This window comes from Lepisosteus platostomus, chromosome 5 (genome assembly GCF_059453375.1).
Source record: "Lepisosteus platostomus isolate fLepPlt1 chromosome 5, fLepPlt1.hap1, whole genome shotgun sequence".
In the NCBI taxonomy this organism is placed as follows: domain Eukaryota; kingdom Metazoa; phylum Chordata; class Actinopteri; order Semionotiformes; family Lepisosteidae; genus Lepisosteus; species Lepisosteus platostomus.
In genome coordinates, this window is record NC_142615.1 from 1,569,349 (window position 1) to 1,594,698 (window position 25,350).

Sequence of the window (25,350 nt, forward strand, 5' to 3'; positions counted from 1 at the left end):
AAGTGTTTCTGCAGACCCACCAACACGCGGGTCAACGTCTGTTCAGCGAGAAGCACTGATCTACCTGTCTGGACAGGTGAAAGAAGAACATGACTGATGTACCTGTCTGGACAGGCGAGAGAGGAACAGGACTGATCTACCTGTCTGGACAGGTGAGAGAAGAATATGACTGATCTACCTGTCTGGACAGGTGAGAGAAGAACATGACTGATCTACCTGTTTGGACAGGCGAGAGGAGAACATGACTGATCTACCTGTCTGGACAGGCGAGAGGAGAACATGACTGATCTACCTGTCTGGACAGGTAAAAGAGGAGGAACATGACTGATCTACCTGTCTGGACAGGTGAGAGGAGAACATGGCTGATCTCCCTGTCTGGACAGGTGAGAGGAGGAACATGACTGATCTACCTGTCTGGACAGGTGAGAGGAGAACATGACTGATCTACCTGTCTGGACAGGCGAGAGGAGGAACTGGACTGATCTACCTGTCTGGACAGGTAGACAGGTGAGAGGAGAACATGGCTGATCTCCCTGTCTGGACAGGCGAGAGAGGAACATGGCCAGTCTAGGGTGAGAGGAGAGCAGGGACGAGAGGCACACAGAGCAGGGAGCAGGAAGGGATGAAGGGTGAGTGGAGGGCACCAACAGCCCATCTCGTCTGTGTTGAGGAGGAGACCTGGGCTCAGAGGAGGGGGCAGAGAGACACTAGAGAACAATCAGCAGGAAGACAGTGGAGAGGAGCCAGGTGAGAGGGCTACAGGAGAACAGGAGGGGACCCAGGATGGAGCCCTGGGGAACACCAAGGAGGTGTGGAGAGGAGAACAGTGACCCTGCACTGAGCAGTGTAATCTGGGACTATTTCTCCTTCTTCCCCTTCTCCTTCTCCTCCTTCTCCCTCTTCTTCACCTTCTTTTTCATTTTCTTTAAATTTACTTTGGCTGATCTTATAGCCTGCTCATTGGTGGGACAGTTGCGCAGCAGTCCCTCCACTGTCTCATGGAACAGACAGTCCACAGCCACAGTGTCTCTCCTGGTCACCAGTCTGCTGCTCTCAGTCACAACTGCCTCACGGTCGTAGGTGTGGTGCATCATCACCAGGACAGCGGGCTTGTCCTCTGTGGAGACAGACAGAGACAGGGTCCTGACTGAGCACCTGCAGGGTCAGCTGCTGACAACATATTACTGCACATATATAGAAGTTCAAGCAGGCAGCTGCGTCGGCAGGCACAGGCTGCAGAGGAGCAAGTGAAGGGTTTATTCCAGGCTGGAAAGACAAGACAGGAGCCACAACGTTTCAGCTGCGGAGCCTTGATCTTCAGGCGTGAGAAGGACAGAGATTATACAGCCCTGGAGAACAGGAGTCAGGAGAGAGGAGGAGGCAGGACCAGGGGGAGTCAGGAGAGAGGAGGAGGAGGCAGGAGCAGGGGGAGTCAGGAGAGAGGAGGAGGAGACAGGAGCAGGGGGAGTCAGGAGAGAGGAGGTGGAGGCAGGAGCAGGGGGAGTCAGGAGAGAGGAGGAGGAGGCAGGAGCAGGGGGAGTCAGGAGAGAGGAGGAGGAGGCAGGAGCAGGGGGTCAGGAGAGAGGAGGAGGCAGGAACAGGGGGAGTCAGGAGAGAGGAGGAGGAGGTGGGAGCAGGGGGAGGCAGGAGAGATTATACAGCCCAGGAGAACAGGAGTCAGGAGAGAGGAGGAGGCAGGACCAGGGGGAGTCAGGAGAGAGGAGGAGGAGGTGGGAGCAGGGGGAGGCAGGAGAGAGGAGGAGGAGGCAGGAGCAGGGGGAGTCAGGAGAGAGGAGGAGGAGGCAGGAGCAGGGGGAGTCAGGAGAGAGGAGGAGGCAGGAGCAGGGGGAGTCAGGAGAGAGGAGGAGGTGGGAGCAGGGGAAGGCAGGAGAGATTATACAGCCCAGGAGAACAGGAGTCAGGAGAGAGGAGGAGGCAGGAGCAGGGGGAGGCAGGAGAGAGGAGGAGGAGGTGGGAGCAGGGGAAGGCAGGAGAGATTATACAGCCCAGGAGAACAGGAGTCAGGAGAGAGGAGGAGGTGGGAGCAGGGGGAGGCAGGAGAGAGGAGGAGGAGGCAGGAGCAGGGGGGGGCAGGAGAGAGGAGGAGGAGGGAGCAGGGGAAGGCAGGAGAGATTATACAGCCCAGGAGAACAGGAGTCAGGAGAGAGGAGGAGGCAGGAGCAGGGGGAGGCAGGAGAGAGGAGGAGGAGGAGGGAGCAGGGGGAGGCAGGAGAGAGGAGGAGGCGGGAGCAGGGGAAGGCAGGAGAGATTATACAGCCCAGGAGAACAGGAGTCAGGAGAGAGGAGGAGGCAGGAGCAGGGGGAGGCAGGAGAGAGGAGGAGGAGGCGGGAGCAGGGGGAGTCAGGAGAGAGGAGGAGGCAGGAGCAGGGGGAGTCAGGAGAGAGGAGGAGGTGGGAGCAGGGGAAGGCAGGAGAGATTATACAGCCCAGGAGAACAGGAGTCAGGAGAGAGGAGGAGGCAGGAGCAGGGGGAGGCAGGAGAGAGGAGGAGGAGGCGGGAGCAGGGGGAGTCAGGAGAGAGGAGGAGGCAGGAGCAGGGGGAGGCAGGAGAGAGGAGGAGGAGGCGGGAGCAGGGGGAGTCAGGAGAGAGGAGGAGGCAGGAGCAGGGGGAGGCAGGAGAGAGGAGGAGGAGGCGGGAGCAGGGGGGGCAGAGTGGGCACTCAGGTGGTGAGAGGAGTGAAGTCGACACCTGCATGAGAGCAGAGAGGATTAGGAGGAAACGGGTCTGTCGTTGAGAGAAGGAGGGAGGTGTGATCCTAGGTTCAGGATCGTCTTGGTTTCGGGTGTCTTTCCCAATGTCTTCTAACACATATATGCATATATCTTTGTCACCCCTCACCTGGAATCTGCTGGAGGGCCGCGTCGATGTCAGTCCCTATCCGAGAGCTGACCGGACAGAAGACCACGACTGCTTGACAGTCTTCTTGTTGTTCACACTCTCTGAACTTGATGGACTTCCTGAGCTTTTTCTTGAACTGCTGGTCGGCTTCATGGGTAACCCCAGCTGTCTGGAAGTTGATTTTGACTGCACGGATGTAAAGCAGAGAGGGACAGTGGAGAAAATACATATATATATATCTGTCCTGCAACAGGTGATAGTCTGGGAGATGTGAAGCTCCCCAAGGCAAAAGTCTGAAACATCGAAATATTCTTACTCACTGGAAAAATCGAACGTTGATTTACACATCCCACCCCTGACACCAAATGTCAAGAGAGTGTGCGAACCCTTTCCTACACAAACTGCCCTCTGATAACCAAAGACGGAGGCGTTCAAGACCAGCCGAGAGCTGACAGAATCATCCCAGTCCTTCCGGAAGAAATGTTACCGTGCTACGTCACAGGGCTCCCCGTTTCTGAGCCAGAGAGTCTAAAAACTCTCTTCCACTTCAGAAACTGAAGGAGAGTGTTGATCCGCCATTAAAAATACCCGTCAAGTTTCTTAAAAAAACGTCTCCGTCGTCAGTCTGGACTCCCAGCCAAGTCAAAGGGTGACTCGTCTCTAGACATCTCAAGATCCCAGAATACCCTCTGAATTAGTAAAAATAACAGTTAAGCCCGAGACCGTTATGCATCTCGAGACGCTGGCCTGACATTAAAAACGTTGGTCCCGCCATGGGAGTTCAGCTGGTCTGTTCGTATCGACGCAGCCAGGCCAGAGGCTACAAGAACTACAAGTTCCAGCTGTGCTGTCTGTGCAGTCATCACAACTTCAGGTCGTGGTGACAACGGCAACAGGAGCTTACCTTTCAATTTGCAGCAGAGAGTGATGCAGAGATTGAAGCAGAGATTGCAGCAGAGATTGCAGCAGAGATTGCAGCACATCGCGTCCAGATCTGGGAAAGTGAAAAGACACTCAAGGTTCGCTGGCAAGAACCATCTACCCAGTACGGTCTTTTCCAAAGGCCAGTTCACCCGCCCGGCTACCTGTGGGCCGAGGAGCACCTGGAGGTCACCCATACACACACAGGGGGAACACGCAGACTCCACCCAGACAGCACCCCCAGGTCTGGAACGGAGCCGAACGCGGGGCCCCAGCACCGTGAGGCAGTAACACTGACCCCCTGCACCCCCCACCTGTACCCTACTACACTAGCGAGCAGTGGATAGGGCGCCCCCTGGAGGGCGAGGGACATGGGGGAGGGTGTTCAAGGCAGAGTTTGATAAAGAGGTCTGCACCGGTATGAAATTGAAGCCCCGAACCCGAAACCGGTGCCCCTCTCTTCCTCTCAGACTGCGTCGACACACAGGCACACGCGGAGAGAGGGATTCTCACAGAGCTTGGGCTGAGAAAAACGGGTGTTTGATAAACCTGTGATACGTTTTCAAGTGGGGAACGGCTGACAACTGTTTGCTACAGTAGGTGGGCTCTGTTTCGCCCATAGGAGGGGGAGAGAGAGAGAGAGAGAGAGAGAGAGAGTACAAGAGGAGTCACAAATTTCTGCTAATAAAAATACATGTAAAACACCCAACAGCAATAATTCATTCGGACTTATTAGAAAACAAAAACCCGAACCGACCCGAACCCTTAGTCATACAGTACATGAAAAACCGACCCGAACCCCTCCCCCCCCCCCACACACACACACACTTTGTCGGGTTTCAGTTTCCGAGAAGACATGATGATGACGAGAGCTGAAGTCCGGGCTGCCGCAGGAGAGAGAGAGAGAGAAACCGCGGCTGTTGCGCAGTCTTGCAAACTCGCTGAACTCTGAAGCGCCCTGCTCTCGGCCTGGCTGCAGAACTTCCGTGACTCGAAAAGACCGTAAAAACACGACCCGAAAGGCCGTAAACGTGTCGGAGCGCTGTTTGAGATTTGTTAGGAATAAATGTCTTCAAGGCCCAGACTCACGGGGGTCCAAGCCCGGCCGAGACCCCGAAACCGGATTAACCCGGTGAAGGAAACGAAAGCGCAGCGGACAGCTGTACATGCATACAGGAGAACCCCCACCGATGGAGACAGGGGTCATTTGTTGAGATGAAATACACAAACCAAGGGCTCTCAGCCTAAATCGCTAAAAACTGACCGCCATACTCACCCAGAGAAATGAAAATAAACGCACTTCACGTCGGAAGAAAGTGAGACGAGGTTGTGAAGATCAGGCGACGACGTGCACTCCCAGAGCAGTGAAAACGAAAGTAAAAGTGTGTGTGTGTGTGTGTGTCTATACAGTGTGTCCAGTAAGAGTCTGTACAGGAGTGTGTGTGTGTCTATACATTGTGTCCAATAAGAGTCTGTACAGGAGTGTGTGTACGTCTATACAGTGTGTCCAGTAAGAGTCTGTACAGGAGTGTGTGTGTGTCTATACAGTGTGTCCAGTAAGAGTCTGTACAGGAGTGTGTGTGTGTGTCTATACAGTGTGTCCAGTAAGAGTCTGTACAGGAGTGTGTGTGTGTCTATACAGTGTGTCCAGTAAGAGTCTGTACAGGAGAGTGTGTGTGTGTCTATACAGTGTTTCCAGTAAGAGTCTGTACAGGAGTGTGTGTGTGTCTATACAGTGTGTCCAATAAGAGTCTGTACAGGAGTGTGTGTGTGTGTCTATACAGTGTGTCCAGTAAGAGTCAGAGTGTTCTTGTCAGAGACAGGAATCTCAAAGGCCTGAGCACTGCAGTGTCTGTTCAGTGTCAGAGTGTTCTTGTCGGAGACAGGAATCTCACAAGCCTGAGCACTGCGGTGTGTGTTCAGTGGTGTGTGTTTCTGTTGGAGAGAGAGATATTAGTGGTGTTCCACAGGGATCTGTATTGGGGCGCAAAGCTCTTAAAAATATCGAATTCAACACCAGATTCAAACCCAAAGCTTTATTGTCATATGCTTACACAGATTTTGCGATTTGTACAAATCATAACAATGCGATAGACTGGAGCACAGTACATCACTGGGGAATCAGACACTGTAGAAGCGACCTGGTACCACCAGCACACTCGTGAAGCAGCTAAAGGGTTAAAGGTGTGATGACATTCATCTCCAGCCTGGTGTGGGTGTATCTGTGAAGTATCTAACTGCGACAACAGGAAGGGATGAAGGGTGAGTGGAGGGCACCAACAGCCCACCTCGTCTGTGTTGAGGAGGAGACCTGGGCATCAGAGGAGGGGGCAGAGAGACACTAGAGAACCATCAGCAGGAAGACAGTGGAGAGGAGCCAGGTGAGAGGGCTACAGGAGAACAGGAGGGGACCCAGGATGGAGCCCTGGGGAACACCAAGGAGGTGTGGAGAGGAGAACAGTGACCCTGCACTGAGCAGTGTAATCTGGGACTATTTCTCCTTCTTCCCCTTCTCCTTCTCCTCCTTCTTCCTCTTCTTCTTCTCCTCCTTCTCCCTCTTCTTCTTCTCTTCCTTGCTCTTCTTCTCCTCCTTCTTCCTCTTCTTCTCCTTCTCCCTCTCCCTCTTCTTCACCTTCTTCTTCATTTTCTTTAAATTTATTTTGGCTGATCTTATAGCCCGCTCATTGGTGGGACAGTTGCGCAGCAGTCCCCTCACTGTCTCGTGGAACAGACAGTCCACAGTCAGTGTGTCTCTCCTGGTCACCAGTCTGCTGCTCTCAGCCACAACTGCCTCACGGTCGTAGGTGTGGTGCATCATCACCAGGACAGCGGGCTTGTCCCCTGTGGAGAGAGACAGAGACAGGGTCCTGACTGAGCACCTGCAGGGTCAGCTGCTGACAACATATTACTGCGCATACAGTGCCTTGCGAAAGTATTCGGCCCCCTTGAACTTTTCAACCTTTTGCCACATTTCAGGCTTCAAACATAAAGATATAAATTTTTTATTTTATGTGAAGAATCACCAACAAGTGGGACACAATTGTGAAGTGGAACGAAATCTATTGGATTTTTGAAACTTTTTTAACTAATAAAAAAATGAAAAGTGGGGCGTGCAAAATTATTCGGCCCCTTTACTTTCAGTGCAGCAAACTCACTCCAGAAGTTCAGCGAGGATCTCTGAATGATCCAATGTTGTCCTAAATGACTGATGGTGATAAATAGAATCCACCTGTGTGTAATCAAGTCTCTGTATAAATGCACCTGCTCTGTGATAGTCTCAAGGTTCTGTTGAAAGCGCAGAGAGCATCATGAAGACCAAGGAACACACCAGGCAGGTCCGTAATACTGTTGTGGAGAAGTTTAAAGCCGGATTTGGATACAAAAAGATTTCCCAAGCTTCAAACATCCCAAGGAGCACTGTGCAAGCGATCATCTTGAAATGGAAGGAGTATCAGACCACTGCAAATCTACCAAGACCTGGCCGTCCCTCTAAACTTTCAGCTCAGACAAGGAGAAGACTGATCAGAGATGCAGCCAAGAGGCCCATGATCACTCTGGATGAACTGCAGAGAACTACAGCTGAGGTGGGAGAGTCTGTCCATAGGACAACAATCAGTCTTACACTGCACAAATCTGGCCTTTATGGAAGAGTGGCAAGAAGAAAGCCATTTCTCAAAGATATCCATAAAAAGTCTCGTCTAAAGTTTGCCACAAGCCACCTGGGAGACACCCCAAACATGTGGAAGAAGGTGCTCTGGTCAGATGAAACCAAAATCGAGCTTTTTGCCCACAATGCAAAACGATATGTTTGGCGTAAAAGCAACACAGCTCATCACCCTCAACACACCATCCCCACTGTCAAACATGGTGGTGGCAGCATCATGGCTTGGGCCTGCTTTTCTTCAGCAGGGACAGGGAAGATGGTTAAAATTGAGGGGAAGATGGATGCAGCCAAATACAGGACCATTCTGGATGAAAACCTGTTGGAGTCTGCAAAAGACCTGAAACTGGGACGGAGATTTATCTTCCAACAAGACAATGATCCCAAACATACAGCAAAATCTACAAAGGAATGGTTCACAAATAAACGTATCCAGGTGTTTGAATGGCTAATTCAAAGTCCAGACCTGAATCCAATCGAGAATCTGTGGAAAGAGCTGAAAACTGCTGTTCACAAACGCTCTCCATCCAACCTCACTGAGCTCGAGCTGTTTTGCAAGGAAGAATGGGCAAGAATTTCAGTCTCTCGATGTGCAAAACTGATAGAGACATACCCCAAGCGACTTGCAGCTGTAATCGCAGCAAAAGGTGGCTCTACAAAGTATTAACGCAAGGGGGCCGAATAATTTTGCACGCCCCACTTTTCATTTTTTTATTAGTTAAAAAAGTTTCAAAAATCCAATAGATTTCGTTCCACTTCACAATTGTGTCCCACTTGTTGGTGATTCTTCACATAAAATAAAAAAATTATATCTTTATGTTTGAAGCCTGAAATGTGGCAAAAGGTTGAAAAGTTCAAGGGGGCTGAATACTTTCGCAAGGCACTGTATATAGAAGTTCAAGCAGGCAGCTGCGTCGGCAGGCACAGGCTGCAGAGGAGCAAGTGAAGGGTTTATTCCAGGGTGGAAAGACAAGACAGGAGCCACAACGTTTCAGCTGCGGAGCCTTGATCTTCAGGCGTGAGAAGAACAGAGATTATACAGCCCTGGAGAACAGGAGTCAGGAGAGAGGAGGAGGCAGGACCAGGGGGAGTCAGGAGAGAGGAGGAGGAGGCAGGAGCAGGGGGAGTCAGGAGAGAGGAGGAGGTGGGAGCAGGGGGAGTCAGGAGAGATTATACAGCCCAGGAGAACAGGAGTCAAGAGAGAGGAGGAGACAGGAGCAGGGGGAGTCAGGAGAGAGGAGGAGGCAGGAGCAGGGGGAGGCAGGAGAGAGGAGGAGGAGGCAGGAGCAGGGGGAGGCAGGAGAGAGGAGGAGGAGGCAGGAGCAGGGGGAGGCAGGAGAGAGGAGGAGGAGGCAGGAGCAGGAGGAGGCAGGAGAGAGGAGGAGGAGGCAGGACCAGGGGGAGTCTGGAGAGAGGAGGAGGAGACAGGAGCAGGGGGTCAGGAGAGAGGAGGAGGAGGCAGGAGCAGGGGGAGGCAGGAGAGAGGAGGAGGAGGAGGGAGCAGGGGGAGGCAGGAGAGAGGAGGAGGTGGGAGCAGGGGGAGTCAGGAGAGAGGAGGAGGAGGCAGGAGCAGGAGCAGGGGGAGTCAGGAGAGAGGAGGAGGTGGGAGCAGGGGGTCAGGAGAGAGGAGGAGGAGGCAGGAGCAGGGGGAGGCAGGAGAGAGGAGGAGGAGGAGGGAGCAGGGGGAGTCAGGAGAGAGGAGGAGGTGGGAGCAGGGGGAGTCAGGAGAGAGGAGGAGGAGGAGGCAGGAGCAGGAGCAGGAGCAGGGGGAGTCAGGAGAGAGGAGGAGGAGGAGGAGGGAGCGGGGGGAGTCAGGAGAGAGGAGGAGGAGGTGGGAGCAGGGGAAGGCAGGAGAGATTATACAGCCCAGGAGAACAGGAGTCAGGAGAGAGGAGGAGGCAGGAGCAGGGGGGGGCAGGAGAGAGGAGGAGGAGACAGGAGCAGGGGGAGTCAGGAGAGAGGAGGAGGCAGGAGCAGGGGGAGGCAGGAGAGAGGAGGAGGAGGTGGGAGCAGGAGGAGCCAGGAGAGAGGAGGAGGTGGGAGCAGGAGGAGCCAGGAGAGAGGAGGAGGAGGCAGGAGCAGGGGGAGTCAGGAGAGAGGAGGAGGAGGAGGCAGGAGCAGGGGGGGGCAGGAGAGAGGAGGAGGAGGCAGGAGCAGGGGGGGGCAGGAGAGAGGAGGAGGAGGCAGGAGCAGGGGGTCAGGAGAGAGGAGGAGGAGGTGGGAGCAGGAGGAGGCAGGAGAGATTATACAGCCCAGGAGAACAGGAGAACAGGAGAGAGGAGGAGGTGGGAGGAGGAGGAGGCAGGAGAGAGGAGGAGGCAGGAGCAGGGGGAGGCAGGAGAGAGGAGGAGGAGGCGGGAGCAGGGGGAGGCAGGAGAGAGGAGGAGGAGGGAGGAGCAGAGGGAGTCAGGAGAGAGGAGGAGGTGGGAGCAGGGGGGGCAGGAGAGAGGAGGAGGAGGAGGGAGCAGAGGGAGTCAGGAGAGAGGAGGAGGCAGGAGCAGGGGGAGGCAGGAGAGAGGAGGAGGAGGAGGCAGGAGCAGGGGGAGGCAGGAGAGAGGAGGAGGCAGGAGGAGGAGGAGGCAGGAGCAGGAGCAGGGGGGGGCAGGAGAGAGGAGGAGGAGGAGGAGGGAGCGGGGGGAGTCAGGAGAGAGGAGGAGGAGGTGGGAGCAGGGGAAGGCAGGAGAGATTATACAGCCCAGGAGAACAGGAGTCAGGAGAGAGGAGGAGGCAGGAGCAGGGGGAGGCAGGAGAGAGGAGGAGGAGGCGGGAGCAGGGGGGGGCAGAGTGGGCACTCAGGTGGTGAGAGGAGTGAAGTCGACACCTGCATGAGAGCAGAGAGGATTAGGAGGAAACGGGTCTGTCGTTGAGAGAAGGAGGGAGGTGTGATCCTAGTTTCAGGATCGTCTTGGTTTCGGGTGTCTTTCCCAATGTCTTCTTACACATATATGCATATATCTTTGTCACCCCTCACCTGGAATCTGCTGGAGGGCTGCATCGATGTCGGTCCCGATCCGAGAGCTGACCGGACAGAAGACCACGACTGCTTGACAGTCTTGTAGTTGACACTCTCTGAACTTGATGGACTTCCCGAGCTTTTCCTTGAACTGCTGGTCGGCTTCATGGGTAACCCCAGCTTTCTGGAAGTGGATTTTGACTGCACGGATGAAAAGCAGAGAGGGACAGTGGAGAAAATACATATATATATATATCTGTCCTGCAACAGGTGATAGTCTGGGAGATGTGAAGCTCCCCAAGGCAAAAGTCTGAAACATCGAAATATTCTTACTCACTGGAAAAATCGAACGTTGATTTACACATCCCACCCCTGACACCAAATGTCAAGAGAGTGTGCGAACCCTTTCCTACACAAACCGCCCTCGTCTCTAGACATCTCAAGATCCCAGAATACCCTCTCTGAATGAGTAAAAATAACAATTAAGCCCGAGACCGTTATGCATCTCGAGATGCTGGCCTGACATTAAAAATGTTGGTCCCGCCATGGGAGTTCAGCTGGTCTGTTCGTATCGACGCAACGGGAGCTTACCTTTCGGTCTGAGGCCGAGTTTTCTGTGTTTCAAGGCCATACCTGGAAAAGTGAAAAGACACTCAAGGTTCGCTGTCAAGAACCATCTACCCAGTACGGGGTACTGGGGCCTATCCCAGCAAGCCCCAGGAGCAGAGCTCACACAAAGCACACACAGGTACTCACTCTCACCTGCGCCGGGCTTTTCCAAAGGCCAGTTCACCCGCCCGGCTACCTGTGGGCCGAGGAGCACCTGGAGGTCACCCATACACACACAGGGGGAACACGCAGACTCCACCCAGACAGCACCCCCAGGTCTGGAACGGAGCCGAACGCGGGGCACTAGCGAGCAGTGGATAGGGCGCCCCCTGGAGGGCGAGGGACATGGGGAGGGGATGTTCAAAGCAGAGCTTGATAAAGAGCTCTGCACCGGTATGAAACTGAAGCCCCGAACCCGAAACCGGTGCCCCTCTCTTCCTCTCAGACTGCGTCGACACACAGGCACGCGCGGAGAGAGGGATTCTCACAGACGCAGTCCTACAGAGCTTGGGCTGAGAAAAACGGGTGTTGGATAAACCCGCGATAGTAGGTGGGCTCTGTTTAGCTAATTCTGCCAATTCGCTAATTTCTGCTAATAAAAATACATTTAAAAACACCCACCAGCAATAATTCATTCGGACTTATTAGAAAACAAAAACCCGAACCGACACGAACCCTTAGTCGTACAGTACATGAAAAACCGACCCGAACCCGCCCCACACACACACACTTTGTAGCTCAAGGGCATCGAAGTTCCGGTCCGGGGAGAGGAAAGAACTGGATCTCCAGAACCTGGGATATGGATGAGCATGTAAGGGGGGAGGGAAATCGCCTTTAGTCCTTTTTTTTGGGAAGCGATTCGGAAGGACGCGAAAGAACGCACCTGGACAGCCGTCCTCATCGTGATGTACCGGTGGTAAAACACGTTTTTTTAACCTAAGCGAGAGGCGCTCGGAAACTACACGCGGTTGCAGGTATGCATACACAGTATTCACGGAAGGACTGCTGTCGTGTGGTTCTCTGTGGAAAGAAAAGGCGGTTCCGAACAGCCAAATCACACTCACACACACACACACACACACAAGCGGGTAAACGGCCCCCGCTTTCTGTCTGACCAACACGGGAGCTCTGTCAGGACCGAGGTGGGGCTGAGCCGAGTTTAAACTCGGTTTCAGTTTCCGAGAAGCCATGATGATAACGAGAGCCGAAGTCCGGGCTGCCGCAGGAGAGAGAGAGAGAGAAACCGCGGCTGTTGCACAGTCTTGCAAACTCGCTGAGCTCTGAAGCGCCCTGCTCTCGGCCCGGATACAGAACTGCAGTGACTCGAAAAGACCGTAAAAACACGACCCGAGAGGCCGGAAACGTGTCGGAGCGCTGTTTGCGATTTGTTAGGAATAAATGTCTTCACGGCCCAGACTCACGGGGGTCCAAGCCCGGCCGAGACCCCGAAACCGGATTAACCCGGTGAAGGAAACGAAAGCGCAGCGGACAGGTGTACATGCATACAGGAGAACCCCCACCGATGGAGACAGGGGTCATTTGTTGAGATGAAATACACAAACCAAGGGCTCTCAGCCTTGCGCGCTGCGCGCATCGCTAAAAACTGACCGCCATACTCACCCAGAGAAATGAAAATAAACGCACTTCACGTCGGAAGAAAGTGAGACGAGTTTGTGCAGATCAGGCGACGACGTGCACTCCCAGAGCAGTGATAACGAAAGTAAAAGTGTGTGTCAATAAGACTCTGTACAGGTGTGTGTGTGTGCGTGCGCATCTATACAGTGTGTCCAATAAGAGTCTGTACAGGAGTGTGTGTGTGTCTATACAGTGTGTCCAGTAAGAGTCTGTACAGGAGAGTGTGTGTGTGTCTATACAGTGTGTCCAATAAGAGTCTGTACAGGAGTGTGTGTGTCTATACAGTGTGTCCAATAAGAGTCTGTACAGGTGTGTGTGTGTCTATACAGTGTGTCCAATAAGAGTCTGTACAGGACTGTGTGTGTGTCTATACAGTGTGTCCAGTAAGAGTCTGTACAGGAGTGTTTGTGTGTCTATACAGTATGTCCAATAAGAGTCTGTACAGGAGTGTGTGTGTCTATACAGTGTGTCCAGTAAGAGTCTGTACAGGTGTGTATGTGTCTATACAGTGTGTCCAGTAAGAGTCTGTACAGGAGTGTGTGTGTGTCTATACAGTGTGTCCAATAAGAGTCTGTACAGGAGTGTGTGTGTCTATACAGTGTGTCCAGTAAGAGTCTGTACAGGAGTGTGTGTGTGTCTATACAGTGTGTCCAGTAAGAGTCTGTACAGGAGTGTGTGTGTGTCTATACAGTGTGTCCAATAAGAGTCTGTACAGAAGTGTGTGTGTGTCTATACAGTGTGTCCAGTAAGAGTCTGTACAGGAGTGTGTGTGTGTCTATACAGTGTGTCCAATAAGAGTCTGTACAGGTGTGTGTGTGTCTATACAGTGTGTCCAATAAGAGTCTGTACAGGAGTGTGTGTGTGTCTATACAGTGTGTCCAGTAAGAGTCTGTACAGGAGTGTGTGTGTGTCTATACAGTGTGTCCAATAAGAGTCTGTACAGGAGAGTGTGTGTGTCTATACAGTGTGTCCAATAAGAGTCTGTACAGGAGTGTGTGTGTCTATACAGTGTGTCCATTAAGAGTCTGTACAGGAGTGTGTGTGTGTGTCTATACAGTGTGTCCAATAAGAGTCAGAGTGTTCTTGTCAGAGACAGGAATCTCACAGGCCTGAGCACTGCGGTGTCTGTTCAGTGTCAGAGTGTTCTTGTCAGAGACAGGAATCTCACAAGCCTGAACACTGCGGTGTGTGTTCAGTGGTGTGTGTTTCTGTTGGAGAGAGAGATATTAGTGGTGTTCCACAGGGATCTGTATTGGGGCGCAAAGCTCTTAAAAATATCGAATTCAACACCAGATTCAAACCCAAAGCTTTATTGTCATATGCTTACACAGATTTTGCGATTTGTACAAATCATAACAATGCGATAGACTGGAGCACAGTACATCACTGGGGAATCAGACACTGTAGAAGCGACCTGGTACCACCAGCACACTCGTGAAGCAGCTAAAGGGTTAAAGATGTGATGACGTTCATCTTCAGCCTGGTGTGGGTGTATCTGTGAAGTATCTAACTGCGACAACAATGGGGAAAACATGGCAAATATTTATAAAGGCAGCCTGGAGTTAAAGTGTTTCTGCAGACCCACCAACACGCGGGTCAACGTCTGTTCAGCGAGAAGCACTGATCTACCTGTCTGGACAGGTGAAAGAAGAACATGACTGATGTACCTGTCTGGACAGGCGAGAGAGGAACAGGACTGATCTACCTGTCTGGACAGGTGAGAGAAGAACATGACTGATCTACCTGTCTGGACAGGTGAGAGAAGAACATGACTGATCTACCTGTTTGGACAGGCGAGAGGAGAACATGACTGATCTACCTGTCTGGACAGGCGAGAGGAGAACATGACTGATCTACCTGTCTGGACAGGTAAAAGAGGAGGAACATGACTGATCTACCTGTCTGGACAGGTGAGAGGAGAACATGGCTGATCTCCCTGTCTGGACAGGTGAGAGGAGGAACATGACTGATCTACCTGTCTGGACAGGTGAGAGGAGAACATGACTGATCTACCTGTCTGGACAGGCGAGAGGAGGAACTGGACTGATCTACCTGTCTGGACAGGTAGACAGGTGAGAGGAGAACATGGCTGATCTCCCTGTCTGGACAGGCGAGAGAGGAACATGGCCAGTCTAGGGTGAGAGGAGAGCAGGGACGAGAGGCACACAGAGCAGGGAGCAGGAAGGGATGAAGGGTGAGTGGAGGGCACCAACAGCCCATCTCGTCTGTGTTGAGGAGGAGACCTGGGCTCAGAGGAGGGGGCAGAGAGACACTAGAGAACAATCAGCAGGAAGACAGTGGAGAGGAGCCAGGTGAGAGGGCTACAGGAGAACAGGAGGGGACCCAGGATGGAGCCCTGGGGAACACCAAGGAGGTGTGGAGAGGAGAACAGTGACCCTGCACTGAGCAGTGTAATCTGGGACTATTTCTCCTTCTTCCCCTTCTCCTTCTCCTCCTTCTCCCTCTTCTTCACCTTCTTTTTCATTTTCTTTAAATTTACTTTGGCTGATCTTATAGCCTGCTCATTGGTGGGACAGTTGCGCAGCAGTCCCTCCACTGTCTCATGGAACAGACAGTCCACAGCCACAGTGTCTCTCCTGGTCACCAGTCTGCTGCTCTCAGTCACAACTGCCTCACGGTCGTAGGTGTGGTGCATCATCACCAGGACAGCGGGCTTGTCCCCTGTGGAGAGAGACAGAGACAGGGTCCTGACTGAGCACCTGCAGGGTCAGCTGCTGACAACATATTACTGCACATATATAGAAGTTCAAGCAGGCAGCTGCGTCGGCAGGCACAGGCTGCAGAGGAGCAAGTGAAGGGTTTATTCCAGGCTGGAAAGACAAGACAGGAGCCACAACGTTTCAGCTGCGGAGCCTTACTCTTCAGGTGTGAGAAGGACAGAGATTATACAGCCCTGGAGAACAGGAGTCAGGAGAGAGGAGGAGGCAGGAGCAGGGGGAGACAGGAGAGAGGAGGAGGAGGCAGGAGCAGGGGGAGTCAGGAGAGAGGAGGAGGAGACAGGAGCAGGGGGAGTCAGGAGAGAGGAGGTGGAGGCAGGAGCAGGGGGAGTCAGGAGAGAGGAGGAGGAGGCAGGAGCAGGGGGAGTCAGGAGAGAGGAGGAGGAGGCAGGAGCAGGGGGTCAGGAGAGAGGAGGAGGCAGGAACAGGGGGAGTCAGGAGAGAGGAGGAGGAGGTGGGAGCAGGGGGAGGCAGGAGAGATTATACAGCCCAGGAGAACAGGAGTCAGGAGAGAGGAGGAGGCAGGACCAGGGGGAGTCAGGAGAGAGGAGGAGGAGGTGGGAGCAGGGGGAGGCAGGAGAGAGGAGGAGGAGGCAGGAGCAGGGGGAGTCAGGAGAGAGGAGGAGGAGGCAGGAGCAGGGGGAGTCAGGAGAGAGGAGGAGGCAGGAGCAGGGGGAGTCAGGAGAGAGGAGGAGGTGGGAGCAGGGGAAGGCAGGAGAGATTATACAGCCCAGGAGAACAGGAGTCAGGAGAGAGGAGGAGGCAGGAGCAGGGGGAGGCAGGAGAGAGGAGGAGGAGGTGGGAGCAGGGGAAGGCAGGAGAGATTATACAGCCCAGGAGAACAGGAGTCAGGAGAGAGGAGGAGGTGGGAGCAGGGGGAGGCAGGAGAGAGGAGGAGGAGGCAGGAGCAGGGGGGGGCAGGAGAGAGGAGGAGGAGGGAGCAGGGGAAGGCAGGAGAGATTATACAGCCCAGGAGAACAGGAGTCAGGAGAGAGGAGGAGGCAGGAGCAGGGGGAGGCAGGAGAGAGGAGGAGGAGGAGGGAGCAGGGGGAGGCAGGAGAGAGGAGGAGGCGGGAGCAGGGGAAGGCAGGAGAGATTATACAGCCCAGGAGAACAGGAGTCAGGAGAGAGGAGGAGGCAGGAGCAGGGGGAGGCAGGAGAGAGGAGGAGGAGGCGGGAGCAGGGGGAGTCAGGAGAGAGGAGGAGGCAGGAGCAGGGGGAGTCAGGAGAGAGGAGGAGGTGGGAGCAGGGGAAGGCAGGAGAGATTATACAGCCCAGGAGAACAGGAGTCAGGAGAGAGGAGGAGGCAGGAGCAGGGGGAGGCAGGAGAGAGGAGGAGGAGGCAGGAGCAGGGGGAGGCAGGAGAGAGGAGGAGGAGGCGGGAGCAGGGGGAGTCAGGAGAGAGGAGGAGGCAGGAGCAGGGGGAGGCAGGAGAGAGGAGGAGGAGGCGGGAGCAGGGGGAGTCAGGAGAGAGGAGGAGGCAGGAGCAGGGGGAGGCAGGAGAGAGGAGGAGGAGGCGGGAGCAGGGGGGGGCAGAGTGGGCACTCAGGTGGTGAGAGGAGTGAAGTCGACACCTGCATGAGAGCAGAGAGGATTAGGAGGAAACGGGTCTGTCGTTGAGAGAAGGAGGGAGGTGTGATCCTAGTTTCAGGATCGTCTTGGTTTCGGGTGTCTTTCCCAATGTCTTCTTACACATATATGCATATATCTTTGTCACCCCTCACCTGGAATCTGCTGGAGGGCCGCGTCGATGTCAGTCCCTATCTGAGAGCTGACCGGACAGAAGACCACGACTGCTTGACAGTCTTCTTGTAGTTGACACTTTCTGAACTTGATGGACTTCCTGAGCTTTTCCTTGAACTGCTGGTCGGCTTCATGGGTAACCCCAGCTTTCTGGAAGTTGATTTTGACTGCACGGATGTAAAGCAGAGAGGGACAGTGGAGAAAATACATATATATATATCTGTCCTGCAACAGGTGATAGTCTGGGAGATGTGAAGCTCCCCAAGGCAAAAGTCTGAAACATCGAAATATTCTTACTCACTGGAAAAATCGAACGTTGATTTACACATCCCACCCCTGACACCAAATGTCAAGAGAGTGTGCGAACCCTTTCCTACACAAACCGCCCTCTGATAACCAAAGACGTTCAAGACCAGCCGAGAGCTGACAGAATCATCCCAGTCCTTCCGGAAGAAATGTTACCATGCTACGTCACAGGGCTCCCCGTTTCTGAGCCAGAGAGTCTAAAAACTCCGCGACTTTTCCACTTCAGAAATTGAAGGAGAGTGTTGATCTGCCATTAAAAATACCCGTCAAGTTTCTTAAAAAAACGTCTCCGTCGTCAGTCTGGACTCCCAGCCAAGTCAAAGGGTGACTCGTCTCTAGACATCTCAAGATCCCAGAATACCCTCTGAATTAGTAAAAATAACAATTAAGCCCGAGACCGTTATGCATCTCGAGACGCTGGCCTGACATTAAAAACGTTGGTCCCGCCATGGGAGTTCAGCTGGTCTGTTCGTATCGACGCAGCCAGGCCAGAGGCTACAAGAACTACAAGTTCCAGCTGTGCTGTCTGTGCAGTCATCACAACTTCAGGTCGTGGTGACAACGGCAACAGGAGCTTACCTTTCAATTTGCAGCAGAGATTGAAGCAGAGATTGCAGCAGAGATTGCAGCACATCGCGTCCAGATCTGGGAAAGTGAAAAGACACTCAAGGTTCGCTGGCAAGAACCATCTACCCAGTACGGGGTACTGGGGCCTATCCCAGCAAGCCCCAGGAGCAGAGCTCACACAAAGCACACACAGGTACTCACTCTCACCTGCGCCGGGCTTTTCCAAAGGCCAGTTCACCCGCCCGGCTACCTGTGGGCCGAGGAGCACCTGGAGGTCACCCATACACACACAGGGGGAACACGCAGACTCCACCCAGACAGCATCCCCCCCAGATCTGGAACAGAGCCGAACGTGGGGCCCCAGCACCGTGAGGCAGTAACACTGACCCCCTGCACCCCCCCACCCGCTAAAAACTGGCCGCCATACTCACCCAGATAAATACAATTTATAAATAAATGAAATAAATAAATAAATAAATGAAAATAAACGCACTTCACGTCGGAAGAAAGTGAGACGAGTTTGTGAAGATCAGGCGACGACGTGCACTCCCAGAGCAGTGATAACGAAAGTAAAAGTGTGTGTCAATAAGACTCTGTACAGGTGTGTGTGTGTGCGCATCTATACTGTGTCCAGTAAGAGTCTTTACAGGAGTGTGTGTGTCTATACAGTGTGTCCAGTAAGAGTCTGTACAGGAGAGTGTGTGTGTGTCTATACAGTGTGTCCAATAAGAGTCTGTACAGGAGAGTGTGTGTGTGTCTATACAGTGTGTCCAATAAGAGTCTGTACAGGAGTGTGTGTGTGTGTCTTTACAGTGTGTCCAATAGGAGTCTGTACAGGAGTGTGTGTGTGTCTATACAGTGTGTCAATAAGAGTCTGTACAGGAGTGTGTGTGTGTGTCTATACAGTGTGTCCAATAAGAGTCTGTACAGGAGTGTGTGTGTGTCTATACAGTGTGTCCAATAAGAGTCTGTACAGGAGTGTGTGTGTGTGTCTATACAGTGTGTCAATAAGAGTCTGTACAGGTGTGTGTGTGTCTATACAGTGTGTCCAGTAAGAGTCTGTACAGGAGTGTGTGTGTGTGTCTATACAGTGTGTCCAATAAGAGTCTGTACAGGAGTGTGTGTGTGTCTATACAGTGTGTCCAATAAGAGTCTGTACAGGAGTGTGTGTGTGTGTCTATACAGTGTGTCCAGTAAGAGTCTGTACAGGAGTGTGTGTGTCTATACAGTGTGTCCAATAAGAGTCTGTACAGGAGTGTGTGTGTGTGTGTCTATACAGTGTGTCCAGTAAGAGTCTGTACAGGAGTGTGTGTGTGTGTCTATACAGTGTGTCCAATAAGAGTCTGTACAGGAGTGTGTGTGTGTCTATACAGTGTGTCCAATAAGAGTCTGTACAGGAGTGTGTGTGTCTATACAGTGTGTCCAATAAGAGTCTGTACAGGAGTGTGTGTGTGTCTATACAGTGTGTCCAATAAGAGTCTGTACAGGAGTGTGTGTGTCTATACAGTGTGTCCAATAAGATTCTGTACAGGAGTGTGTGTGTGTCTATACAGTGTGTCCAATAAGAGTCTGTACAGGTGTGTGTGTGTGTCTATACAGTGTGTCAATAAGTCTGTACAGGAGTGTGTGTGTCTATACAGTGTGTCCAATAAGAGTCTGTACAGGAGTGTGTGTGTCCAATAAGTCTGTACAATGACAATAAACACACTTCTCCATTATGACACTGTATTAGACACAAACACGATGACAATAGTCTCATTTCATCACTTTTTGTTAGTGAGACCACAAGTCCAATGAGAAGACTCCAATGCATGTTTGTACCCTTCACGGCCCAGACTCACGGGGGTCCACGCCCGGCCGAGACCCCGAAACCGGATTAACCTGGTGAAGGAAACGAAAGCGCAGCGGACAGCTGTACATGCATACAGGAGAACCCCCACCGATGGAGACAGGGGTCATTTGTTGAGATGAAATACACAAACCAAGGACTCTCAGCCTAAATCGCTAAAAACTGACCGCCATACTCACCCAGAGAAATGAAAATAAACGCACTTCACGTCGGAAGAAAGTGAGACGAGTTTGTGAAGATCAGGCGACGACGTGCACTCCCAGAGCAGTGATAACGAAAGTAAAAGTGTGTGTGTGTCTATACAGTGTGTCCAATAAGAGTCTGTACAGGAGTGTGTGTGTGTCTATACAGTTTGTCCAATAAGAGTCTGTACAGGAGTGTGTGTGTGTCTATACAGTTTGTCCAATAAGAGTCTGTACAGGAGTGTGTGTCTATACAGTGTGTCCAGTAAGAGTCTGTACAGGAGTGTGTGTGTCTATACAGTGTGTCCAATAAGAGTCTGTACAGGAGTGTGTGTGTCTATACAGTGTGTCCAATAAGAGTCTGAACAGGTGTGTGTGTCCAATAAGTCTGCACAATGACAATAAACACACTTCTCCAGTATGACACTGTATTAGACACAAACACGATGACAATAGTCTCATTTCATCACTTTTTTTTAGTGAGACCACAAGTCCAGTGAGAAGACTCTTTACAATCAGCCATCGATCTGATTGATAATAAAAAAAACACACAAGAAATGAACAGATTTAACAACAGCAGGTCTTGTAAAGGCGTCAAGAGCAAAGCCCCGCGCAGTCTGCTGCTTCTGTTAGTGTTGAGCTGGTGTCTCGACACGCCCTGAGTGCCAGGGAGGGCCAGGGACCGGGTTTTACAGCAGCACTGCTGTTCTGAACGGCCTTTATTTCTGGGAGGAGAGCCGGATCTGATCACGGGGGCCCCAGATATCCGACAGGGGCCCAGGCTGCAGCTCGGCAGGAGATCGCTCTGCCGGACCCAGAAGCCCGAGGGCTCGGGATCGACCAGGAGGAAGTTGTGGCGCCATGTAACGCGATGGACCGTGTACTCTGGAGAGCAGCACATACAAACTCCTCGCACAAGGAGCCTCGGTCCAGAAAACTCACCCAGCTGCCCGCGTGCCGGCTCCCCCAAGCCCGTCCTGCTTTTGGGGGGTGGGGTGGGGGGATTTAATGAGAGGATTTTCTGAAACGTCTGGTGAAAGTCCCCGAATTCACGTCTGATCTGCTGATATTCGCATGGCTTGCCGGTATTGTGCTACTGGAAAAGTCCCAGCGTGCACAGAGAGTGAGAGTGTTTAGTGGTCAGTGTGCTGCTTGTAGGATCTCTTCAGCGCATCATACAGTACGAGTTATATACAGAGGGGACGAGGCTCACACTGTTAGACACTGGGCCTGCTTTTCCCTTTCTCTGGTTTTTCTTCCCACTTTTTTAGGTTTTAAGGCTTTGGAGACCCGTCTCACAGCCTGCTTATTGGTGGGACAGTTGCGCAGCAGTCCCCCCAGTGTCTCATGGAACAGACAGTCCACAGCCACAGTGTCACTCCTGGTCACCAGTCTGCTGCTCTCAGCCACAACTGCCTCGGGGTCGTAGGTGTGGTGCATCACCACCAGGGCGGCGGGCTTGTCCCCTGTGGAGACAGACAGAGACAGGGTCCTGACTGAGCACCTGCAGGGTCTGAGTGAGCAGTACAGCAGAACTGAAGCACAGACAGTCATCAGTCAGAATGGAGGTTTAATAGGTGAGACTGTCACCTCCCCTGACCCCTGATCAGCCGAATTTCTCAGGACCCAAATACATCACGCAACATTATTTAGACAGCTGCTGACAAGATATTACTGCACATACGTACAGTTGCAAGAAAAAGTCTGTGAACCCTTTGGAATTACCTGGATTTCTGCATTAATGACCCATAAAAACAACCAAGTCAAAAACAACTATTAACTTAGTCACAATTTGCTTAAACTAATAAGACACAAACACTTGTACTTCTTCCTGTCGGTACTGAACACACATCGTCTAAACATCCACAGTCCAGGCTGGGAAAGGGATGTGACCCTCTTGGCTAAGGACTTCTCCCAGAGCTAACTGGAGTCGGGTGTTCCCATCAATTCCAAAGGGCTCACAAGCTTCTACCTGGAGGGGAGACTCCTGGGAGGAGAGCTGAGGCTGCTGCTGGAGGAGGTGTGAGTGGGGCCAGCAGGGGGCGCTCTCACCCTGCGGTCTGTGTGGGTCCTGATGCCCCAGTATAGTGACGGGGGACACCAGACTGTAAACAGGCGCCGTCCTTCGGATGAGACGTTAAACGACGACGTCTCTGTGCTCATTAACAATCCCGGGGTGTCTCTCGAGAAGAGTAGGGGTGTTACCCCAGTGTCCTGCCCCAATTACCCCCCTGGTCTTGACCCATCATGGCCTCCTGATCACCCCCCTCTCTGAACTGGCCTCATCCCTCTGCTCTCCTCCCCACTGAGAGCTGCTGTGTGTGAGAGGACTGGAGCATCATGCAGGTGGGGTACACACTGGTGGGGGTGGAGGGGATCCCCATGACCTGTACAGCGCTTAGAGTGGAGTGTCCAGAAAAGCGCTATATAAGTGTAAGACATTATTCATTAACTTTTTCTTGTGATTGTGTCAGAGCTGTGTCGGAGTTGGGGTTCAAGTTGAGGTGGGGTTACTGTGAGGTTTGGTTGATGTCTTTGTAACCCCTCACCTGGAATGTTCTGGAGGGCAGCGTCGATGTCAGTCCCTATCCGAGAGCTGACGGGACAGAAGACTACGAGCGCATCACACTCTTCCTCAGTGCTCTCTTCAATCCCAGTGCTCTTCATCAGCTTGTCTTTGAACACCTGGTCAGCACCCAGGGCTTTTCCAGTGACCAGGAAGTGGACTTTGACTGGACAGATATAAAACAGAGATATGCAAGTGGGCGACATGTCACACGTTTGACAATTTAAAGCTTGAATAAGGCATTTTTAATTATTCTAATTAACGGGAAAATATGTCTGTTGTATACTGTACATCCCACCCACCACATGACAAATAGTGATGGAAACACAAGGATCATCTATAATGGGATTAATGTACAAACAGCAGGCTTCCTGTAGCCTGTTACTGCCCAGACAGGAGCTCCATGCAGAGGCAGGGACACACACTGCACACAAGGCAGGCAGAACTACACACCTGACAACACAGCGGCCAGTCTTGTCAGGGAGCGTCTGTAAAGTGACTGACACATCGACACCTGACAACACAGGGCCAGCCTTGTCAGGGAGCGTCTGTGAAGTGACAGACTGACACAGTGGCACCTGACTACACAGCGCCCAGCCTTGTCAGGGAGCGTCTGTAAAGTGACTGACACATCGACACCTGACAACACAGGGCCAGCCTTGTCAGGGAGCGTCTGTGAAGTGACAGACTGACACAGTGGCACCTGACTACACAGCGCCCAGCCTTGTCAGGGAGCGTCTGTGAAGTGACAGAATGACACAGTGGCACCTGACTACACAGCGTCTGTAAAGTGCTGCGCCTCTAGGAACAGTGTGATGAGCAGGGACTAGAATTTTTGCAAGAAAGTGTAAGTTGGATATTTTTTTTCAGGCAAATCTGTACAAATGCACGTTTGTAAACAGAGCAGTGAAACAGACAGAAAAAGAGTAACTTACGGGCTGATTTTTTCTTCAAACAGCTGAACATTGATGCAGACTCTGGAACAGCAGGGAAGGAGGAAAATGAGGGATGTGAACCAGGGTGATGATTTAATCTTCCTGAAGACCACAGTGCCTTGTCCACTGTGTCTCCCATTGCGCTCCTGTGTCCACGTGCCCACTGTCTCCTGTCCCTCTTCTGTGTCCATGTGTCCCCTGTCACTCCCCGGTGTCCACGTGTCCCCTGTGTCTCCTGTCCCTATTCTGTGTCCACTGTGTCTCCTGTCGTTCCCCTGTGTCCACGTATCCCGTGTGTCTCCTGTCCCTCTTCTGTGTCCACTGTGTCTCCTGTCACTCCCCTGTGTCTCCTGTCCCTCTACTGTGTCCACTGTGTCTCCTGTTGTTCCCTGTGTCCACGTATCCCGTGTGTCTCCTGTCCCTCTTCTGTGTCCACTGTGTCTCCTGTCACTCCCCTGTCCCTCTACTGTGTCCACTGTGTCTCCTGTCACTCCCCTGTATCACCTGTCCCTCCCCTGTGTCCACGTGCCCACTGTCTCCTGTCTCTCCCCCTGGGTCCATGTGTCCACTGTGCCTCCTGTCCCTCCTCAGTCTCCACCTCCCGGCTGTGCTGCTTGTGTTTCTGGAACCCGACTGGCTCTCGGACCGGGACGACAGCGACTCTCACGGGGCGCCTGAGCGAGATTCGTCCTCGGAGCCGCGATCGCCCCCCTCAGTCGCCCTCCGACGGAGGGGGGGGGAGGCCCGACCCCCGACCCCCGAACCCCGAACCCCGACAGCCCGACGAGCTCGGCGCCGCCGCAGTCCTCGGAGACGAAGGAGCTCCACCGGGACTCGGATTCAGCGTCATCAGAAACAACAACAACACCACCACCACAAAATAACAAACAAACCAACCAACACGCGCTCGGCCGTCACAAACCACGTCTCTGAACTCGTCCCGACTCTGAAAAGGGCGCCTCCGCCTCCCCACCACCACCACCGGACTGGGAGCCAGTTTCACTTTCACCAGGCCCAGCTTTCGGGATGAGTGGAAGCGGACTCGTGCCTCAGCACCTGCTAACGACCCCCCAAATTCCACCGTTCGACTGCACACACACCCCCCAAAATAAAACCACCCGTCTCCTGACAGCGCCGGGAGCCGGGAGCCGGGAGCGAGGAGCTGGGGGGTTTCACACCGGGGGAAAACCGCAACCAGAGGCGCAGTTCCTTGCGGAGGAGAAACCGGGAGCGCCGGTCCGCTCGGGCTGGGTTTCCTCTTGGGCCGGGCTGTGTCGGAACCAGTCGGTCTCGGAACCGCACACACTCAGAGAGAGAGAGGGGGGTGCCCGTACCTGAGCCTGGTCCGGCCGCGACACGTCCAGTCTAGTGAAGTCCCGGGCGCTGCAGTGACGGGCACCTCACGCCGCGCTCCTGGCGGTCGCTCTGGGGTAGGACAGGGCGTCCGGACCAGACTCAGGTACGGGCACCCACCCTCCTCTCTCAATTTCAATTCAAGGTGCTTTATCAGCATGACCGATGGGTACAATCAGTGTTGCCAAAGCAAATGAAAGTAATGATATTTACATGAAACAAAACAAAAAATAGAAGTAAAATAAAATCTACAGACATGTTACAGACATTTACAACAAAGACATATTATATAATATTGACATATACTGTAGGCGGCTGGAGCATTATTGGGAGACTCTCTCTCTCTCTCTCTCTCTCTCTCTCTCTGAGTGTGTGTGTGTGCGGTTCCGAGGCCGACTGGTTCTCCGCACAACTTGAACTTGAACTTTCCTGCCATATGTAACCGGTACGTGTGCTGGTACGTTGGAATTCT

The 25,350-nt window shown here is 52.9% G+C and overlaps 4 protein-coding genes across 18 annotated transcripts in view; all 4 read right to left on the bottom strand.

Moving 5' to 3' along the window:
• Positions 1–12,973, bottom strand: part of LOC148662372 (uncharacterized) — a 30,912-nt gene extending 17,939 nt beyond the window's left edge. For 8 of the 14 annotated variants that reach the window (XR_015936684.1, XR_015936680.1, XR_015936683.1 and 5 more), the window contains exons 1-3: positions 12,625–12,972; positions 11,158–11,333; positions 10,987–11,028 (exon numbers count right to left, since the gene is read on the bottom strand). Coding sequence is in view for 6 of the 14 variants with exons in the window: in XM_088631835.1 (XP_088487961.1) it covers positions 10,987–11,028; positions 11,158–11,233 (118 nt within the window). In the remaining 8 variants the exon portion in view is untranslated. Of the gene's footprint in view, positions 1–3,764; positions 3,946–5,057; positions 5,190–10,986; positions 11,029–11,157; positions 11,334–12,624 lie in introns of those variants that run through there. The other 6 variants (XM_088631839.1, XM_088631844.1, XM_088631841.1 and 3 more) reach the window with 6 other exon arrangements.
• On the bottom strand, positions 5,803–20,134 carry LOC148662373 (uncharacterized). The gene is made up of 4 exons (XM_088632013.1): positions 20,022–20,134; positions 18,006–18,071; positions 10,414–10,596; positions 5,803–6,622 (listed from the first exon to the last, which is right to left on the bottom strand). The coding sequence occupies exons 2-4, from the start codon at positions 18,058–18,060 to the stop codon at positions 6,273–6,275; spliced, it is 588 nt and encodes a 195-aa protein (XP_088488139.1). The 5' UTR covers positions 18,061–18,071; positions 20,022–20,134; the 3' UTR covers positions 5,803–6,272.
• Positions 5,803–24,213, bottom strand: LOC148662374 (uncharacterized). 2 transcript variants are annotated; one of them, XM_088632015.1, is made up of 4 exons: positions 23,526–24,213; positions 22,574–22,756; positions 14,883–15,321; positions 5,803–6,092 (listed from the first exon to the last, which is right to left on the bottom strand). In XM_088632015.1, the coding sequence occupies exons 1-3, from the start codon at positions 23,662–23,664 to the stop codon at positions 15,062–15,064; spliced, it is 582 nt and encodes a 193-aa protein (XP_088488141.1). In that variant the 5' UTR covers positions 23,665–24,213; the 3' UTR covers positions 5,803–6,092; positions 14,883–15,061. The 2 variants fall into 2 exon arrangements, with proteins under 2 accessions (XP_088488141.1, XP_088488140.1); XM_088632014.1 differs by lacking the exon at positions 5,803–6,092 and adding an exon at positions 13,934–14,268 and having other exon boundaries at positions 14,345–15,321.
• The window catches only part of LOC148662375 (uncharacterized), a 29,403-nt gene continuing 24,533 nt past the window's right edge, over positions 20,481–25,350 (bottom strand). Inside the window, exon 5 of the mRNA XM_088632016.1 lies at positions 20,481–21,286. Coding sequence (XP_088488142.1) covers positions 21,190–21,286 — 97 coding nt within the window. The 3' untranslated portion in view covers positions 20,481–21,189. The remainder of the gene's footprint in view (positions 21,287–25,350) is intronic.

Bases quoted from the DNA above. Each gene is read 5' to 3' on its own strand.
- LOC148662373 (XM_088632013.1), bottom strand. From the start codon at position 18,060: ATGTGCTGCAATCTCTGCTGCAATCTCTGCTTCAATCTCTGCTGCAAA. The intron at 10,597-18,005 runs GTAAGCTCCTGT...TCATCCGTGCAG, and splicing joins TCTCTGCTGCAAATTGAAAG to TCAAAATCCACTTCCAGAAA. The intron at 6,623-10,413 runs GTGAGGGGTGAC...CTCTCTCCACAG, and splicing joins AGCCCTCCAGCAGATTCCAG to GGGACAAGCCCGCTGTCCTG.
- LOC148662374 (XM_088632015.1), bottom strand. From the start codon at position 23,664: ATGGGAGACACAGTGGACAAGGCACTGTGGTCTTCAGGAAGATTAAAT. The intron at 22,757-23,525 runs GTAAGTTACTCT...ATATCTGTCCAG, and splicing joins TTTGAAGAAAAAATCAGCCC to TCAAAGTCCACTTCCTGGTC. The intron at 15,322-22,573 runs GTGAGGGGTTAC...CTCTCTCCACAG, and splicing joins TGCCCTCCAGAACATTCCAG to GGGACAAGCCCGCTGTCCTG.